The sequence below is a fragment of the Seriola aureovittata genome, chromosome 20, assembly GCF_021018895.1.
Source record: "Seriola aureovittata isolate HTS-2021-v1 ecotype China chromosome 20, ASM2101889v1, whole genome shotgun sequence".
NCBI classification, from domain to species: Eukaryota; Metazoa; Chordata; class Actinopteri; order Carangiformes; family Carangidae; genus Seriola; species Seriola aureovittata.
The window spans coordinates 2,812,247-2,827,434 of NC_079383.1; the positions used below are offsets into that span (position 1 = coordinate 2,812,247).

Consider the following 15,188-nt stretch of genomic DNA (forward strand, 5'->3'; position numbering starts at 1 on the left):
GATATGAAAATGGTATCAATCCTCTCAAAAATACAAAACAAATGCAAAATAATGAAAACAATTCTTTGAGTTGTTGTTTGTGTCATTCAAAAGTAACTCAGCAGTTAACTGCTTAGTGTCAAGCCACCCCTCCCTAGCACCACCTCCACCACCACATATCCACACATGGGCACCAACTGTGTGCCGTTTCAGCTCCTGTGTACCACCACCCTCCAGTTGGCGTAAAACAGATTCTCGGGGAAAGTAGTTTATTATGATAACAGGAAGAGTCCTAAATTACTGAGCAGTGTGGCTGCAAGTCAAACTGGTAGAACGCTCAAAGGAGTTCAGAGAAGACTTAAAATAGCATCACACACTCGTAGCTGGTGGGCGTGCTCGCATGCTTGCAGATGTGTGCATGTGCTCTTTCATTTAGCCACTTGTTCTTTTCAAGTTACCACAGGGGGACATCCCACATACTGTACGTACAGTATATGACCTATGCTCCTGCAGTGGTGTTAATTTCTTTAAATGACAGAAGTGGAGAGTGTTTTCAGATTTACTGTACGACTTAACCCTAACACTACATGTGTTAAATACAGTGGATATTTCAATGTGCCTCAGTTTGTGTTTGACACCCTCACAGCTTTAAAATCCCTTAGTGTGGCCACAGAAGACATTTTTAAGGCTACATTATACAGTACAGTCAGGATATTATATGTTGGTGCTTTAAGACTATAACTTCCTCATTGTCCTGTGTGCACAACTTTAGATTCTTGCAGATAGGTCATATACATATATAGGTATGTATACGTACAAATACATTTCAGTTTTAAGGACAAACAGTGAGGTTTTAGCATGTTGTGCATTTAGTGCAAATCAATATGCTTTCCCTTGTTTTTGGCCAAGATTCCAAACAGCCACTGGTGTATTTTTTTGCACAGAATGAAAATAAATTTCTAGCAGCCCAAACTTTAATGAAGTAGTAAGATGTAAGTAAGGGTCAAACTTACTTTGAATTTTATCTAAATTATGTTATTTTAGTGAAATAATCTAAGGTACATTTCACCTCTCTGAAAGTACATTTTCATACTACACTAAAATGAATAAAAAACAATGGTTGTCTGGGAGGAGGGAAAACAAGAAAATGGCCAAAAGTATGTGCACATATACAGTACTTTTGTGAACTTTTGGTCAGTGGCTGTTTTAGTTGTTAAGGCCAGAGCTGGACCTCACTGCAGGGATCCCACACCTTTTTAAAACATCAAGTTGAATGAATTCAAGAACCTTCCAGGCCCAATTTCCTCAAATTCAAGGACCCAACCTGGTAGCCTATATTTTAAGTAATGGACGAAGATTAATTACTCTTTCACCTCTAAGAATTTTTATAATGAGAACTATCAGGCTTCACAGATACACACAACAATTAAAAAGAGAGAGGCTTGAGTGTGTGAACACTTCTTAACTGTGCTGTGTCACAATAATGATAGAGTGTGTGGTCTCTTGCACACATGCAGATAGCACCACTTTGCCTATTTACTAATGATAAGTAAAAAAAAAAAAAAAAAAAAAAACTATCAAAAAACTTTCATTTCTATTTTTCACACAAAATATATCAATGAGGGCACTTTCAAAGACCCTTTGTCTACTTCAAATTTTCCTTTTTTTTTTTACTTTCAAGGCCTTGAAATTTTTTATATCAAATTCACAAACTTTCAAGGATATCAAGGAAAGCTTTCCCAGAACAGTGGATGCTGTTACAGCGATATACAGCAATATACAGCTTAATGTTTGTCTCCCACCTGACCTCCCAGGATCTACAGTCCACACTGACCTGAGGTCCTGGTGGACCCACCACTCCACCGGTGCCTGGTACTCCTGGCTCCCCCTGGTTGGACAACAAACGCACTCTTAGAGACAAATCCTACACTATCACAATATTTATCTGTCTCACCAGAATTAGGGTTCTGTTCTGTTCTCTTGACTTCCACTCATAGTAGAATTATTTACATCTGACAGTGCATGGTGTTTCATTTTAATGAAACAGTTAACGAAGTTTAATGGATGTTACAGACACATGGCTGTTAAGCAGAACTAGATCCTACCACTGAACCGACTTCTCCCTGAGGTCCTGGTTCACCTCTCTGACCTGGAAAACCCTGCACAAAAACATAAAAATAAAATAATTTCTTGATCAATGGATCCTTAAATGCTTTGTATGCTGGTGGTAAAATTATTCTGTGTATTAGGACACTTGTTCGAGCCATTAGAAGTGGCACTAAAACAAGTGTGTATGCACAATCACCAAACACCACTATGGTATTTTTCAAACATGTTCACCAGTAGTCATGGTAGGGACAGGCCAGGGAACTACATATTTGCACAAGTGGGGTAGCTACTTCTGGTTGCATTTCACCAGTAGAATGCATACATACATGAATTCTGCATCTATATTTAAATTAAAAATGTATAATATTTGGCATTATTTTCTTATCCGTCTTTTACAAACAGTTCTTGGATTTGTTCAAATAGATGTATACATAGTACAGGTAGTCAACTAGTACTACATACAGTAGCCTGTTTTCCTTTTTATGTAATTAAGGCAAAAAGTCTTTCTCTACTTATATATATTTAGCAATATCTGACGGTACAGAGAGTGACAGAAAACAAGGCGTGAGAAGGGTACGACACATAAGAAAGGTAAAACATAGATGTTGCATTTATGTGGTATGCACCTTTACTATCAGGCTGACAGGTCGCCCCTAACAAATAATAACTTTAGACTGAAGTTGTTAGATCTTTTCCTGATAAACATATTTCTGATGAGATGAACAAAAGTAGTCTCACCTTGGGTCCTGGGGGTCCTGGTTTTCCCGGTAAGCCTGGCTCCCCTATGTCTCCCTGAGCGACATCAGTAGAAAAAAGTAACTCTCAGTCATGGAAGCGGATTACAAAACATTACTGATACAACTGCTCCTTTAAAGACTCACCTTGTTACCTTGTAGACCAGGCTCCCCTCTCAGTCCTGCAGGACCGTCTTCACCCTGCCCAGCCAAGGGAAGGCAGTAGGTAAGAGCTCGTAATCAAAACCAGAAATGCATTCATTAAACTGAACGAGCATTGCTTGCACTAATCCCTTATAATTATTGTAGTAGTAATGCAGTAAATCCAAGTAAAAATTGAGACTTGCATTGTGCCTCTTCAAATTATAATGTAAAGATTTTTTACCTTCAACCCTGGTAATCCATGAGGGCCCGGTTCCCCAGGATTCCCGTCTTTACCCTGGTGACAGAGACAATTTACACTGATTCCGTCATGTGCAAACAACATGTATCCTAAAAACTGGTGGCAACAGTATGAAGAGGTGAAAAAGGTACAGTAGAAGGAACTGATCAGCACTTACAGGCTTACCATCAGGTCCTGGTGGTCCTTCCCTTCCTTTCTCTCCTCGGAAACCCTGCAGAATTAAAACAATTCATTACAACACGCACAAACATATTCTTTTGACTGTTTTTGAAATACATTGACTTAAATGAAAACATTTGTTTGCACCGCTCGTGGTATTTCTCCATGGATAGCAATGTTGTCGCCAGTTTGTCCTCTACTTTGACCAAGACTAAAAATCTCAACAACTATTGAATACACTGCCACGGACTGACGTTTCCATCACTTCCAGATGATCATAATGACTTTTGTTATCACCTGACTTTTCATTCAGTGCCACAATGATGAGGTTGACATTTGTAGTAGAGTGAAATGTCTTGAGAGCAATTGGGTGAATTGCCATGAAATTTGTTCCCCTCACTGTGAACCGTAATATCTCTGTTGATGCTCTGACTTTTCCACTTGCACATCAAATGTGTCAAATACTTTGGTTTAAGCTAACGACATTCACATCAGCCTCAGATGGACTTTGTGTTTTGTGCTAAGTAACAATGTTAGAATGCTAACACATTAAATAAAATGGTGAATATGGTAAACATTATTATTATTGTCTTTGTGAGCACGTTAGCATGGTGATGTTTGGATTTAGCTCAAAGCACCATGGTGCTGTACAGCTTCAGAGAGCCACTACCATGGCTCTCTTATTTATAGAATATCACTCAATATAACATATTCTTAAAATGAGGAGGATTATCAATAAATCATCTAATTTGTTACAAGCGTGACTTTGTAACTGTGACCATAAGGGGCAATGAAGGGATCATTGTAAATACAAAAACATAGTCTAACAGGTGCAAAGAGTCAGTGAACTGTCTCAGGACAGTGTTTCAGTTACACAACAAAACATTAGGTAACATAAGTTCCCGGTCATACCAGTCCAAGTAAGGCTGTTTCAACGAAACTTTAGCGTGTATTCAATTCTAAATTTAATCATTTTTAATCTCTATTCTTTTTAAATCATTTTACACAACCTGCAAAATAACATGCATAGAACTTATGTTCTGTGGTTTCTGATGAACCATAAATTATTTTTCTCTGTATAGTTTTTTTTTTTTTTTTTTGCCTTTGGTCAGTGGGACCTTCAGAGAAAATGCCAAACAAATCTGAGATAACTGAGGTCATTAGTAGAGGACAGGATAAATGTATATTTTTGGTAAATTGCACCAATTCCACATCAAATACCCTAAATTAGCAGTTTTCTAGTTTCCAATTTGCATGTTGTGGTCTCTCCTCCCTTTCCATATAGCATATTCCACGGTGATTAATAGTATGGACAGTGCATAAATAACTACTGGTGTCTGTAATAATCCAATATAATTGGATCATGTACATACAGCAGGGCAAGAGATGAGTCATATATCTTGTCCTGTGAGACTTATAGGGCAAAGTAGCGTGTGTGTGTGTGTGTGTGTGTGTGTGTGTGTGTGTGTGTGGTGTGTGTGTGTGTGTGTGTGTGTGTGTGTGTTACCATGCGTCCTGGCGGGCCACGCTGCCCTTGTGGTCCAGCTACACAGTTGCAGTCTTCCTCCTCTTCCTCCGTGGCTGTTCGATTCAGAGGACACTGAGGAAACACAGACAAAGTGATGTCTGTAACACAAAACACACTCACACTTTCTTCATTAGGTGGAAAAGCATTAGAAAACACATCATGGTGGCAGCAACCAAGGCATATAAAAACTTTTACATTAAGGTTTTGTTGCGATTTAAATAAAAAAAGACCTTTAAGCAAAATCAGAATAAAAATGTGTGAGAAACAGGGCAGAAATTGCACTCACCCTCTCATCATCCTGTAAACCATAAGAAAGACAAGACAATAGTAATAGTTAGCATCATACATGCAGTAACAAACAGAATTTTAACTTCACAATGTGACCTTTGTAGGTTCAGGTTGATCACAGCGGAAATCTTACCACAGTGTAGATCTCACAAGCTGTTTCTCTCTCACTCTGATGAGGATCACAGTACAGACGCAGCTTCTGAAGCTCCACCTGTATCAGATGTAGGTCATTGCCGTTAAATATTGAAAGTAAGGTAAAAAAAATAAAAAACGTAACTGGTACTTAAAAAACAAAAAAACTATCTATATTTTTAGCCAACCAATAGTTGGTTTAGACTTTTTTAATGACTAGAAACCTTCCTTATTAAGAATGTTTCCATCATAGATTACACTATCATAAAATCCTTTCCATCATCTGTAACTGTCCTGTAGCTTAATGTTGACAATGTGTACACAACACTAAACCATAATTCACACTACATGCAAGACAACAGCAGCATGTAATTGGTACTGAAGCATCCAGTCATTGAATCCACATCAACTCCAGTTGAAGTTTGTGTTTTGTGCCTCAAGTACTGTTGACTTTTTCTATATTATAGATCATCACAATGTTTCCCTAATCTTAACCAAGTGCTTCGAGTAGCGAAACATAATCATAAAACAAGAACACAACAATCAAACTGTAGTTTCTACAAGTGGATATTGTCAGCAAAAAAATTGAAAACATTTTATTGTTCTTTTAATGTTTTGTATTTGCTTGTATTTTGTATTTTTACTATCAACAACATATGACAATAATATTTTGAGTTTTGCTTCAGTTTTCTCTGCCAGCTTTTAGCTGACAATCACAGCTTGTAGCTACTATTACAACCCATTTAAATAAACTTCAGTCCTCCTGAATGATCCATTATTTAAATCAGGCGATCACCTGCACATGGTGTCTAAATAAATTCAGTGCACTCTGACCTTTCAGTTGTAATGTTATTTAGTGTGTGTGATCTGTACTCACAGGCACACTGATGTCTGTTCCTCTCCTCTTTGCCACCTGTGTCTCCCCATTGATGAATATGGGCTCCACTGGCTCCAACATGATTTCCTGGATCACTTGATCGTCGAGGAAACCGGTGACTTGGCTTGGTCTCACTAGAAGTTTGAGCTGATGCCAGTTTCCATCATAAAGAGTCTAAAAAGACGGCAAAAATATGGTTGTCTCAAATATAAAGATGCTTTAACTGAGAGTTTGTTCATTCATGAGACTGAAACGCATCTTTGTTCAAGCTTCCATTCATGAGCAAAGTTGGATGTGAAAACGATTATTAACTTGTCAAATCCTCTTTCACTCAGCCTTCCACTTGTTGGCAGTTGTATGTGTGCGTGTGTATCATCTAATCTAATTTCATAGGACCAAAAATGTGTGTTCCCTAAATGCTCCACAAATAGTTATGACCAGCGAGGAATTACGACCAAGCACTCCTTCCTTTTTCCATCACAAATTTTTTTCTTAATGCTCAAACCATGCAGCAACAGGAAGAAACAGAGCAGTGATTGTTTCACTGTGACTGTGCCACAGCTGTCATTTCCAAATGACAAATCACAGGTTTCTAACTCATGCCACATCAAAGCCAAATCAAATCAAACATAGGCTAACATAAATTGAACATAATTACAACCTTCTCCTCTCTACAGTCTAGGTGTGTGTTAGGATGGAAGGTGGTGAGTGCTTTTTGGAAAAAAAAAACAACCTGGTGTGTCCAACAGGATGTATTATTACCTTGTGCTGCCATGGAAACAGAGGCATGCTCTCCAAGAACTACACATCCACAAGCTAGTTTCCACAGGGGAAATACAGTGGTTTAGAGCAGGAAACATTTTCTTTGAGCCTCTTCCTGGCTACCATCACATTACATTTTCACGGGTTCGGCTGTGTATTGAACTGAACATGGGATGATGTTTAAACAACTGCTCTCTTGGCTCCCTGCAAGTCATCCCAGTCAGGTTCATTCACAGCAACCAACATGAAGGGAAACCCAAGACTGGAAGAGACACACTTACAGCTCAATACATTCATTCAGTAGCAGCAGAGCACAGTACGCTCTCTATATCAACCAATACACCTAAACTGTGATATTTATGTTTTCTTCATGTTCATAAACATTTTCCAAGTTCTGCTCCAGTGTCCCATTGTTAGTTGTTCATTTATCTCTTATAACTGTATGCGTGAAACTGGGTACAGTCATATTTCTTAAGCATTTTTCAGTAGTAGTCAAATGAGAAATTCTCCCCATATTGATCTGGTGTACATGTGAAACTCAATCCTAACACAAACCTGGAAGCCGGCTGTAAAGATGACTCTTTGCTCCTTTTCTGTTAAACTAGTGGTGGTGAAGGTGACAGTTTTGTCCTTCCCACTTAGTGTCACTGCGGCCTGGATCTCCGTATCCTTTGACAACACCCTCCAAAGGTCAAAGGTCAGCATGCTTGAAGGCCCCTTTAGACGCAGGGTGGCTACAAACACATAGGATGGAGGGAGGCCTTCTGGGAAAATCTCCCTAGTAGAAGAATGGAGGAAAATAACTACTTATGAACAATAATTGGTAAAAGGAAAGGCACAAAACAACAAAGTTGTAAACATGAATGATTTTTAAGCTACCTGGTATTCTCAGTAATGTCTGTCGAGGCTGTGAGGGCGTATGCTGCCTCAGAAACCAGAGAGCCAGGGATCTTCTTAGTCTTCATCTGAATGTTCATGCCCACCATCAGCTCAAAGCCTTTCTCATCACGAGATGCCACCGGGATTCGTGTCGGACATACAGACTCTAGAAAGAAAAAGGTTAGCTAAACACTAATTAAACTGTTAAAAGAATCATTTCATTTCTGGCTCAGCTTTATTATTTAGTGGTGCATTTGTGTTCTTGTAGATATGGGTGAATATTTTTTTTTTTCGGTAGTGAATTTAAAAGGGGAAATCTAGTTCTTGTACAACAATACAATATATCCAATGTATCACAAAAGCACAGGTGCAGCTACTAACTTTAACAATGTCTCTGTCCAGTTGAAGTGTCACAGTCAGCCATAATGCACAGGCAAAACTAAATAGATGCAGCCATTATTAATTAATCACACCTGTTTTTCTGCTATCTTGTATCAAAATGTGTGCTGTTACACTTTAAGTCTGTGAGGCCATTCTCAGTGAGGTTCATCTAACATTAGCCAACAAGCTACATGGTAACATGCTAATTGACAACATGACAAAAACTAAAAGGTTAACTTAACTTTTTGCCCTTCAACAATGTAACAGACAAAAGCTGCAATAGTTTATTACTTCGTGATATTGTTAAGTCTAAAAATTATGTCCAAGCAAAGCAACATTAGCATTCAATTGGAGTTTCTGGTAACCATTCAAATTTAAGTCCAATATTCACTCACCTTTTGGCTCTGTTGTGGTCTCCACCAAATATGTTTCTCTTGCCCTCTAACCCTTCAACTTTCTTCAACAGCTAGGTGCTAATTCTTTTTTTGTAGCGCTTAAAGAGATTTTTTGCTGCGCCATGAAAAAAAACATAGCTAAAAGATGCTATCGTTGTTTCCGGTAGGCTTGTTGCTAGCAGTGATTACCTGTAGTCAGTTAGGCTTAAAGCAGTGGCATGCCGGGAAAGGTCGGGTATTGTCTCTGAAAGCTAGCTTGCTTGACCTCCAGCCGTTGTATCTATCGTTTCTGTTATTTTAGTGAGTGTGACCGTGTTTAATTGACAGACAAGCTTGTCCAGCCGAGTGGCCAGTAGTTTTTTCTAGGTGTGCACATGTGCATTGAGGATTACCGTGGGACCTGTTGTCTTTTAGCAGGTGACTAGTCTAATCTACCGTTCTGAGATCAGTTATGATATTGCATCCTTTATACGCATGCGCAGTCTTGTGTGGAATGTAAAATTGTGCATTAAAGGTTAAGAAGCAGCAAATAACACTGATTTATCATCTCTCTGCAAGATCTGCAGTAAGTTAAGGAAATAATATTGTTACACAAAAAGCACAGCTCCTGTCAGGAATAGCTCAGTATGTAGGTTGTTGAGAGGCAACAGGAGCAGAGGGTTAGGTAGTTAGTTCGGAGTTAGCAGTGTAGCTGTAAAAATATAGTACGATGTATATTAACTTTTGGCTGTTTGTCAGTAAAAAAAAAAAATGCTACAACTCCTCAAAATGCAAGTTCACCTCCCTCAATGTCTCCCCTGTACTTCCCAAGCACAGTCGGGACTATGAGTCAGGAAAGGTTAACAACACTGAGGCTGGAAAATGCAGGATTCTGCCTTGTCACTGGAGTTTCATTGTCACTTAATGCCTGGTAAATAACTGATTATTTGATTTCCTCCATAATGTCCATTTCATATGTTTATAGTGTCAGTACAGAAAAATAATCCTAAAACTTTAAAACTCAAACAGGAAGGATAAAGGTGAAAATGTCCAGGCAGAGTGGTTAGATGCAGGAGGGAGATTTTCAGCACAGGAAAGACAGGCAGCACAAAAACATGATACAGGCCAGGCCCTGAATTTAAGAGAGATTTGCAACTGCTACTGTCATGAAAAGGTATGTTTTAGTTTTAGTTGATTGCTGCTGATTGTGACAGGTTCTGGCTCTGGCTGTGATTAGACTATGGACCTACTTATAGCTTTGGGCAGTGCTGTAGTCATGGCTATGGCTGTAACTAGCTTTTGGCTGTTTTGATTTCCTCCTACCTCCATTTGGCCCAAGTCTTATCATTTACCCCAGCAGTAGTCTTATGAAATACATAACCATACCCTAACCACTTCTCTCTGCCATGCCTAACCTAAGCCCATACGCTATGGTCATAGCCAGTAGCTACAGCAAGAGTAGGAGAGCAGCTTCCCTCCAGGAGAACTGGAAAAAACATCTGATAAACCAGACATGCACATAGGTAAACTCATTATTCTGACCTTCACATAGTTTCTGCTCCATGGAGTCGCGGATACGGTCAATAGTAGTGTAATCTTCAGCATACAGGACATAGGTGGATGAAGGTTTATTGGCAATGGATACCAGCTCTGAAGTGGTGATCTCATTGCCAACTCCAACTGCAAACACTGTAATGCCCTGAGCTCGTGCCTCCATACTGGCGTCCACCTAAAGAAACATAGGAAAAGAAAAGAGGCTTTCCATTTAGGACAAACAGGTAGATTGACAGGGGGTTTATGCTGAAAGAACAGCATCACAAAAACAGCTTTCATATTCAGTGGGATGAATAAAAGTGTTACACTTGGAAATGCGACATTTACCACATCATCCTGTGATTTGCCATCAGTTACCACCACAGCAATGCGGTTCTTGACCCGGCTGACCCGCTGCGATGAAGGGAAGACGTGGTCAACAGCAAACTTGATGGCCCTTCCAGTCTGCAAAACAGTAGGAAAACAGTGAATAAAAAACACTGTGATGCTGTAAAGGATCGCATGTGTGAACTGGTCTGTTCACCAGTTCTCAGCTACTGACCACTGCATCACAGGGTGCAAATTAAATTATATAAACACATAAAAAAGCTTTTTTAAATCTCCTTGTGAAAATTGACTAGCAGATTATAACAAGATACAGCAGACAAATTTTTTACCAAAAAATAAGATGTATAATTCAAAGGGAAGGATGTTATTTTCAAACAGCATGTGATATAAAGCAAACTTAGCACGCCTGTATGTTTATTGACCATTTCTGTGCCTGTGGTGTTGCTGTGTGGTCGTGTTGCACCTGTGGTGAGCAACTTCTGGCGCTCGTGGACTATGGTTAAGTGTAATCTGCCACTCCATAACTAGCCTCAGCCTGCTCCACTTTATTAGTTCCTTGTGTTTGAATAGAGTACTGGAAGTAGTGAAGATTTTTACAGGACATTTTATAGGACATTTTAGGCATAAAGTGTGTTTTATTCTTGCACCACCCCTCTGCATGCGGGTGTCCCAATCAACCAGTTGGATTCACAAGAACAGCAGCCAGGTCATGAATCATTATCCATTCTCATCCATGAAAACTGCAGAGCTGTGTTTTAATGAACATTTTCTATATTCATATTTGTACAAAATTATTTACATTGCATAGAGACTGCATGTTTCAGATAGAGGTGTACAGAGAAAACATGCTGTCCTACCTGTGTGTTTCCTCCCAGGTAGGTGATACTCTGTATGGCCTGGATGAGATCTGCTCCACCCTGATGTCTCCCCAGAGAAATCTCCAGACGAGGTGTGTCACTGTACTGGATCACAGCCACCTACAGCAGGACAAAATGTAAGAACAGGTAAATGCTCTTCGGTTTAAAAATTGCAGCTAGTTGTGATTTGAAATGGAAATTACAATCTCACTTGGAAGGTAAACTGAGAAAAAGTTGTGCACAACATGCACTGAAATTCATGCTCAGCAGTATAACACAGTTTAGAGTACCTGTGTGTAGGTGGAACTGATGTCAAACTGGCTTGTGATGTTGATTAGCCACTGCTTGGCCGTGTCAAAGTCAGAGAACCCAACACTCCATGAGCCATCAACAATATACACCAGGTCATTTACAGCTGTGCTGCAGCCTATACACACGTGGATGCACAAAAAAGACTCACAGTGAACAAAGAGAACTGTCTTAAAAATTAACACCGATACAAATCTATATTTCCTATTACACTTCAGACTGCAAAGTATTAAAATGCTGCTGTAATCTCATTTATGTAAATATCATCCCCACCTGCCCGGACGTCAGCCTCCTCTGCAGCCTCCAGCGGGGTCAGGAACAATATCACACTCCATACTGACCAAAGTAACATGGCTTTGTAGGAGAGCTGTCCACCTCTGTCCAGTCAAACCCGACTAAAACAAAAACAAAAACTAATTTAGTTGAAAATAAAAAGCAATCCAAATTTTGTTCCCATGCTCAGTGCGGTGCTGCTGCCGATGTGTTTGCCATTTTTAAACACTTTGATAACTCATGAAGTAGCAGTGCAGGGAGATTTATGCATAAAACATTGTACAGTCAGAGGTATGAGTGTGTATTATACTGTATATGTTTAGGTTTATTGTAAAACATTACAGTATAAAAAGAAAAGCCCCATTCATTACCTGGGGATGGTAATATTACACACTTTTTGTTCTTCAGGCAGTCTGGACTGTATCATGACAGGTTATCGCCAGATTGCCTGTTGATTCCTGCTTTTCTCCAGTCAGCATCAAGCTAACATTTCCCTATAACTAACACTTGGTCACATTCAACAGAAATTTGCTCTGGATATTCATTATAAGCAAATGATGCTTCTTAATGTTCTTGACCTTTTGCTGAGTAACACCATCATCAGCATATTCATGTGTGCAGTTTCCACAGCAGGAGCCTTTCTACTTTTCAAGCAAAGGAACAAGAGACTCAATTCTAATTATATATGATAAAATACTTCTCCTTATTTCCTCTTCTTATGTCCTCATAGTTACTGTGGGGGCCAAACTTTCCTGTGACCCAAGAACTCGTGGGGAGGAAATTGCAGTGCAGAGCATTGCTGATTAGTCAAACACAACCCTCGCAGCTGCTACAAATTGTGTAGAGCATTATGCATTAACATAATAAGCAAGCAGTGCTTATAAATTAAAAACGAAGATGTACGTAGTTGTTTGACTTCCTGTTGTTGGGTCTTTGTGTGTGAAAATTGAATCTCTAAAAAGGACTTTTTTGTTCAAATAGTTACTGAATTTTTGGTTAAGTTTCTGTTGCCCTTTGTTTCTGGAGTTTAACTTTTAAAGCACATTTAAAAAGTAAGCTGAGAAATATAGTTTCACTGCCTCTATCCAAACCATGCAGCTTAAACAGTCATGTCAATGTATAGTTAAGACAGTGCAGTTCTACATAAGCGCAACAAGGTGAGAACTACAACAACCATGGGTCAGCATAAACATTAGTTTCTACTGGTGTTAAGTTAGTCTTTAACTTTTGTTACAGTTTTGTTGTCTACTTAAATCCTACTAACAGTATGTACAGTAGTCTAATCTAATCTAATGTTATCCAAACAAACAATTTGAGAATGAGATTTGACTGAACCTCATCTCTCTGTCTTCCTCTCCACTGTTCCCTCCGTTCTTCTTTCCCCATCCTCATTCCTGTAAAACGCTTTTGTGAGTTTTCATGTTGTGCCATGCAACATATGGTCTAGTAGTGTGTTTTCTGTGAAGCTCTCCCCTTCGCAGCGCAAACATGGTTCCACCAACCACAAGGCTGGGCCGGAGAAAATAACAACGTGAGCACTATGCCGGGATGGGAAAACAGAAATATAAACATGGCAGAGAGGGCTGCAGTGTGCTGGCACAGGCTTTAAAGACAGGGGAGGATCAGTGAGCTGAAGAGAGCACAGCTACCACAACCTTTCTTTTACAAAGCTAGCTCGCTATTATGGAATCATATTCTAACAATGTACTTCCACTTGTGACCCTAATGTTTTTTCACCTCAAAACAATTATTTAACGGTACGAAATGCCAAAAGTTAATTAAAATTAATAAATTAAACTGGAAAAACATCATATGTTCAGTACAGCTTCCTGCTTATATAAAGTACATCAAAAAAAGATCCGATATCGCTACATTTGAGGAATTAATCTACAAACAACTGAATAAGGACATTGCATGTCTCAGTGCGCAGTCAACCCACACATGTGCACCCCATATGGATTAAATGTGGGCGACATGGGTAACAGGTGGTCCCACAAGGGCTAAATGTGGAAAAGACCCATATGTGCTCAGTAACATGGGCCCATGTGGGCTGACTTGTATGGGTATCTGCTGGGTACATGTGGGGAAAGTAAAATCTTTCAATATGGTCCCTTTTTATACTGGTTGCTTTAAAGTGGAAACACAGTGAACTGGAAACTTTATTTAATCACTGTTAAATTTATTCAGGTTGATAATTTAGTCCAGTTCCACCAAGCCACATGACAAAAGACAAAACAGAGATTCTTTTAGGACGTCCCACGTCTTTAAGGCATGCCAAAGCCTTGGGTGTGCTTTTGGTGTGATTTAACTTCCAGAAGTACATATCTAATATCTCCACGGCTGCCTTTTATTATCTCAGCAATATATCCAAAGTTAGATGCTTCCTGTCTCAGCTGGATTCTGAAAAGCCGGTTCATGCATTCATTTCATAGTAGACTGGATTACCTTAATGCACTGTTTTTGCTGGACTGACAAAGCAGGTGTTAAATAACTTCCAGCTCACTCAGAATGCTGCAGTGTTAACAAAAACCAAAAGGTTTGAAGATCACATCACTCCTGTATTAACTTCTCTTCACTGGCTGGACCCTCTGCAGTAGCTAACAGCTTGAAGCAATGGAGTGTGATTATTGAATTGACTGGCCTTTAACTTGCCCTTTAAATTTATCCAAAACTTTCTACAAACCCATTTGTCAATGTCTTCTGCTGTTACCTTCTAGTTTGGCTGATACAGCCGTTAATGTGTATTTCCTTTATTGTTGTTGTCTTGAATTGCTCTCTCTTCCTCTGTTTTACCTTTTTTTCTCTCTCTCTCTTTCTTGTTATAGACCCTGGGTTCACCCAAACAGGTGTTTTCAATGATCATACCTGAGGACTGTGTGGATGTGTGCCGATCAGACTGACATCTTTCTGATCGTCCCAGTCATTTTGTTGAACTGTTAGGGTGATAGACCTACACCTTTAGTTTGGCCACCCTAACTGAACAACCTTGAATGGTTTTAAACCTCTTCTTGTGTTGTCCGATATTCACAAATTGGCCCTGACAAAGTACTAATTCTAACAGAGAAATGCTATTTAATCCACAAATAGGCTGCTGAACTAACATTAGAAATGCTGTCACGTTTAAGGTAGACTCAATGTGAAGCTTTGGCTTAGCCAGGGTAAACAAAATAATATAGCACACCAAATACATATAGTTTGCTTTTTAACCTAAAAGTATATAACTGTGAAAATTACATAGCTGCAAGAAATAAACATTTCAATCG

At 39.2% G+C, this 15,188-nt stretch overlaps 1 protein-coding gene across 1 annotated transcript in view; it reads right to left on the bottom strand.

Annotated features, from left to right (window-relative positions):
• The window catches only part of si:dkey-225n22.4 (collagen alpha-1(XXI) chain), a 56,470-nt gene extending 44,445 nt beyond the window's left edge, over nucleotides 1–12,025 (bottom strand). The window contains exons 1-17 of the mRNA XM_056365052.1: nucleotides 11,926–12,025; nucleotides 11,634–11,770; nucleotides 11,344–11,463; nucleotides 10,487–10,603; nucleotides 10,148–10,334; nucleotides 7,851–8,016; nucleotides 7,527–7,749; nucleotides 6,210–6,383; nucleotides 5,334–5,411; nucleotides 5,199–5,210; nucleotides 4,892–4,984; nucleotides 3,383–3,436; nucleotides 3,208–3,261; nucleotides 2,970–3,023; nucleotides 2,827–2,880; nucleotides 2,085–2,138; nucleotides 1,814–1,867 (exon numbers count right to left, since the gene is read on the bottom strand). Of these exons, the coding sequence (XP_056221027.1) occupies nucleotides 1,814–1,867; nucleotides 2,085–2,138; nucleotides 2,827–2,880; nucleotides 2,970–3,023; nucleotides 3,208–3,261; nucleotides 3,383–3,436; nucleotides 4,892–4,984; nucleotides 5,199–5,210; nucleotides 5,334–5,411; nucleotides 6,210–6,383; nucleotides 7,527–7,749; nucleotides 7,851–8,016; nucleotides 10,148–10,334; nucleotides 10,487–10,603; nucleotides 11,344–11,463; nucleotides 11,634–11,770; nucleotides 11,926–12,004 (1,710 nt within the window). The 5' untranslated portion in view covers nucleotides 12,005–12,025. The remainder of the gene's footprint in view (nucleotides 1–1,813; nucleotides 1,868–2,084; nucleotides 2,139–2,826; nucleotides 2,881–2,969; nucleotides 3,024–3,207; nucleotides 3,262–3,382; nucleotides 3,437–4,891; nucleotides 4,985–5,198; nucleotides 5,211–5,333; nucleotides 5,412–6,209; nucleotides 6,384–7,526; nucleotides 7,750–7,850; nucleotides 8,017–10,147; nucleotides 10,335–10,486; nucleotides 10,604–11,343; nucleotides 11,464–11,633; nucleotides 11,771–11,925) is intronic.
• Nucleotides 12,026–15,188: the final 3,163 nt, after the last annotated feature.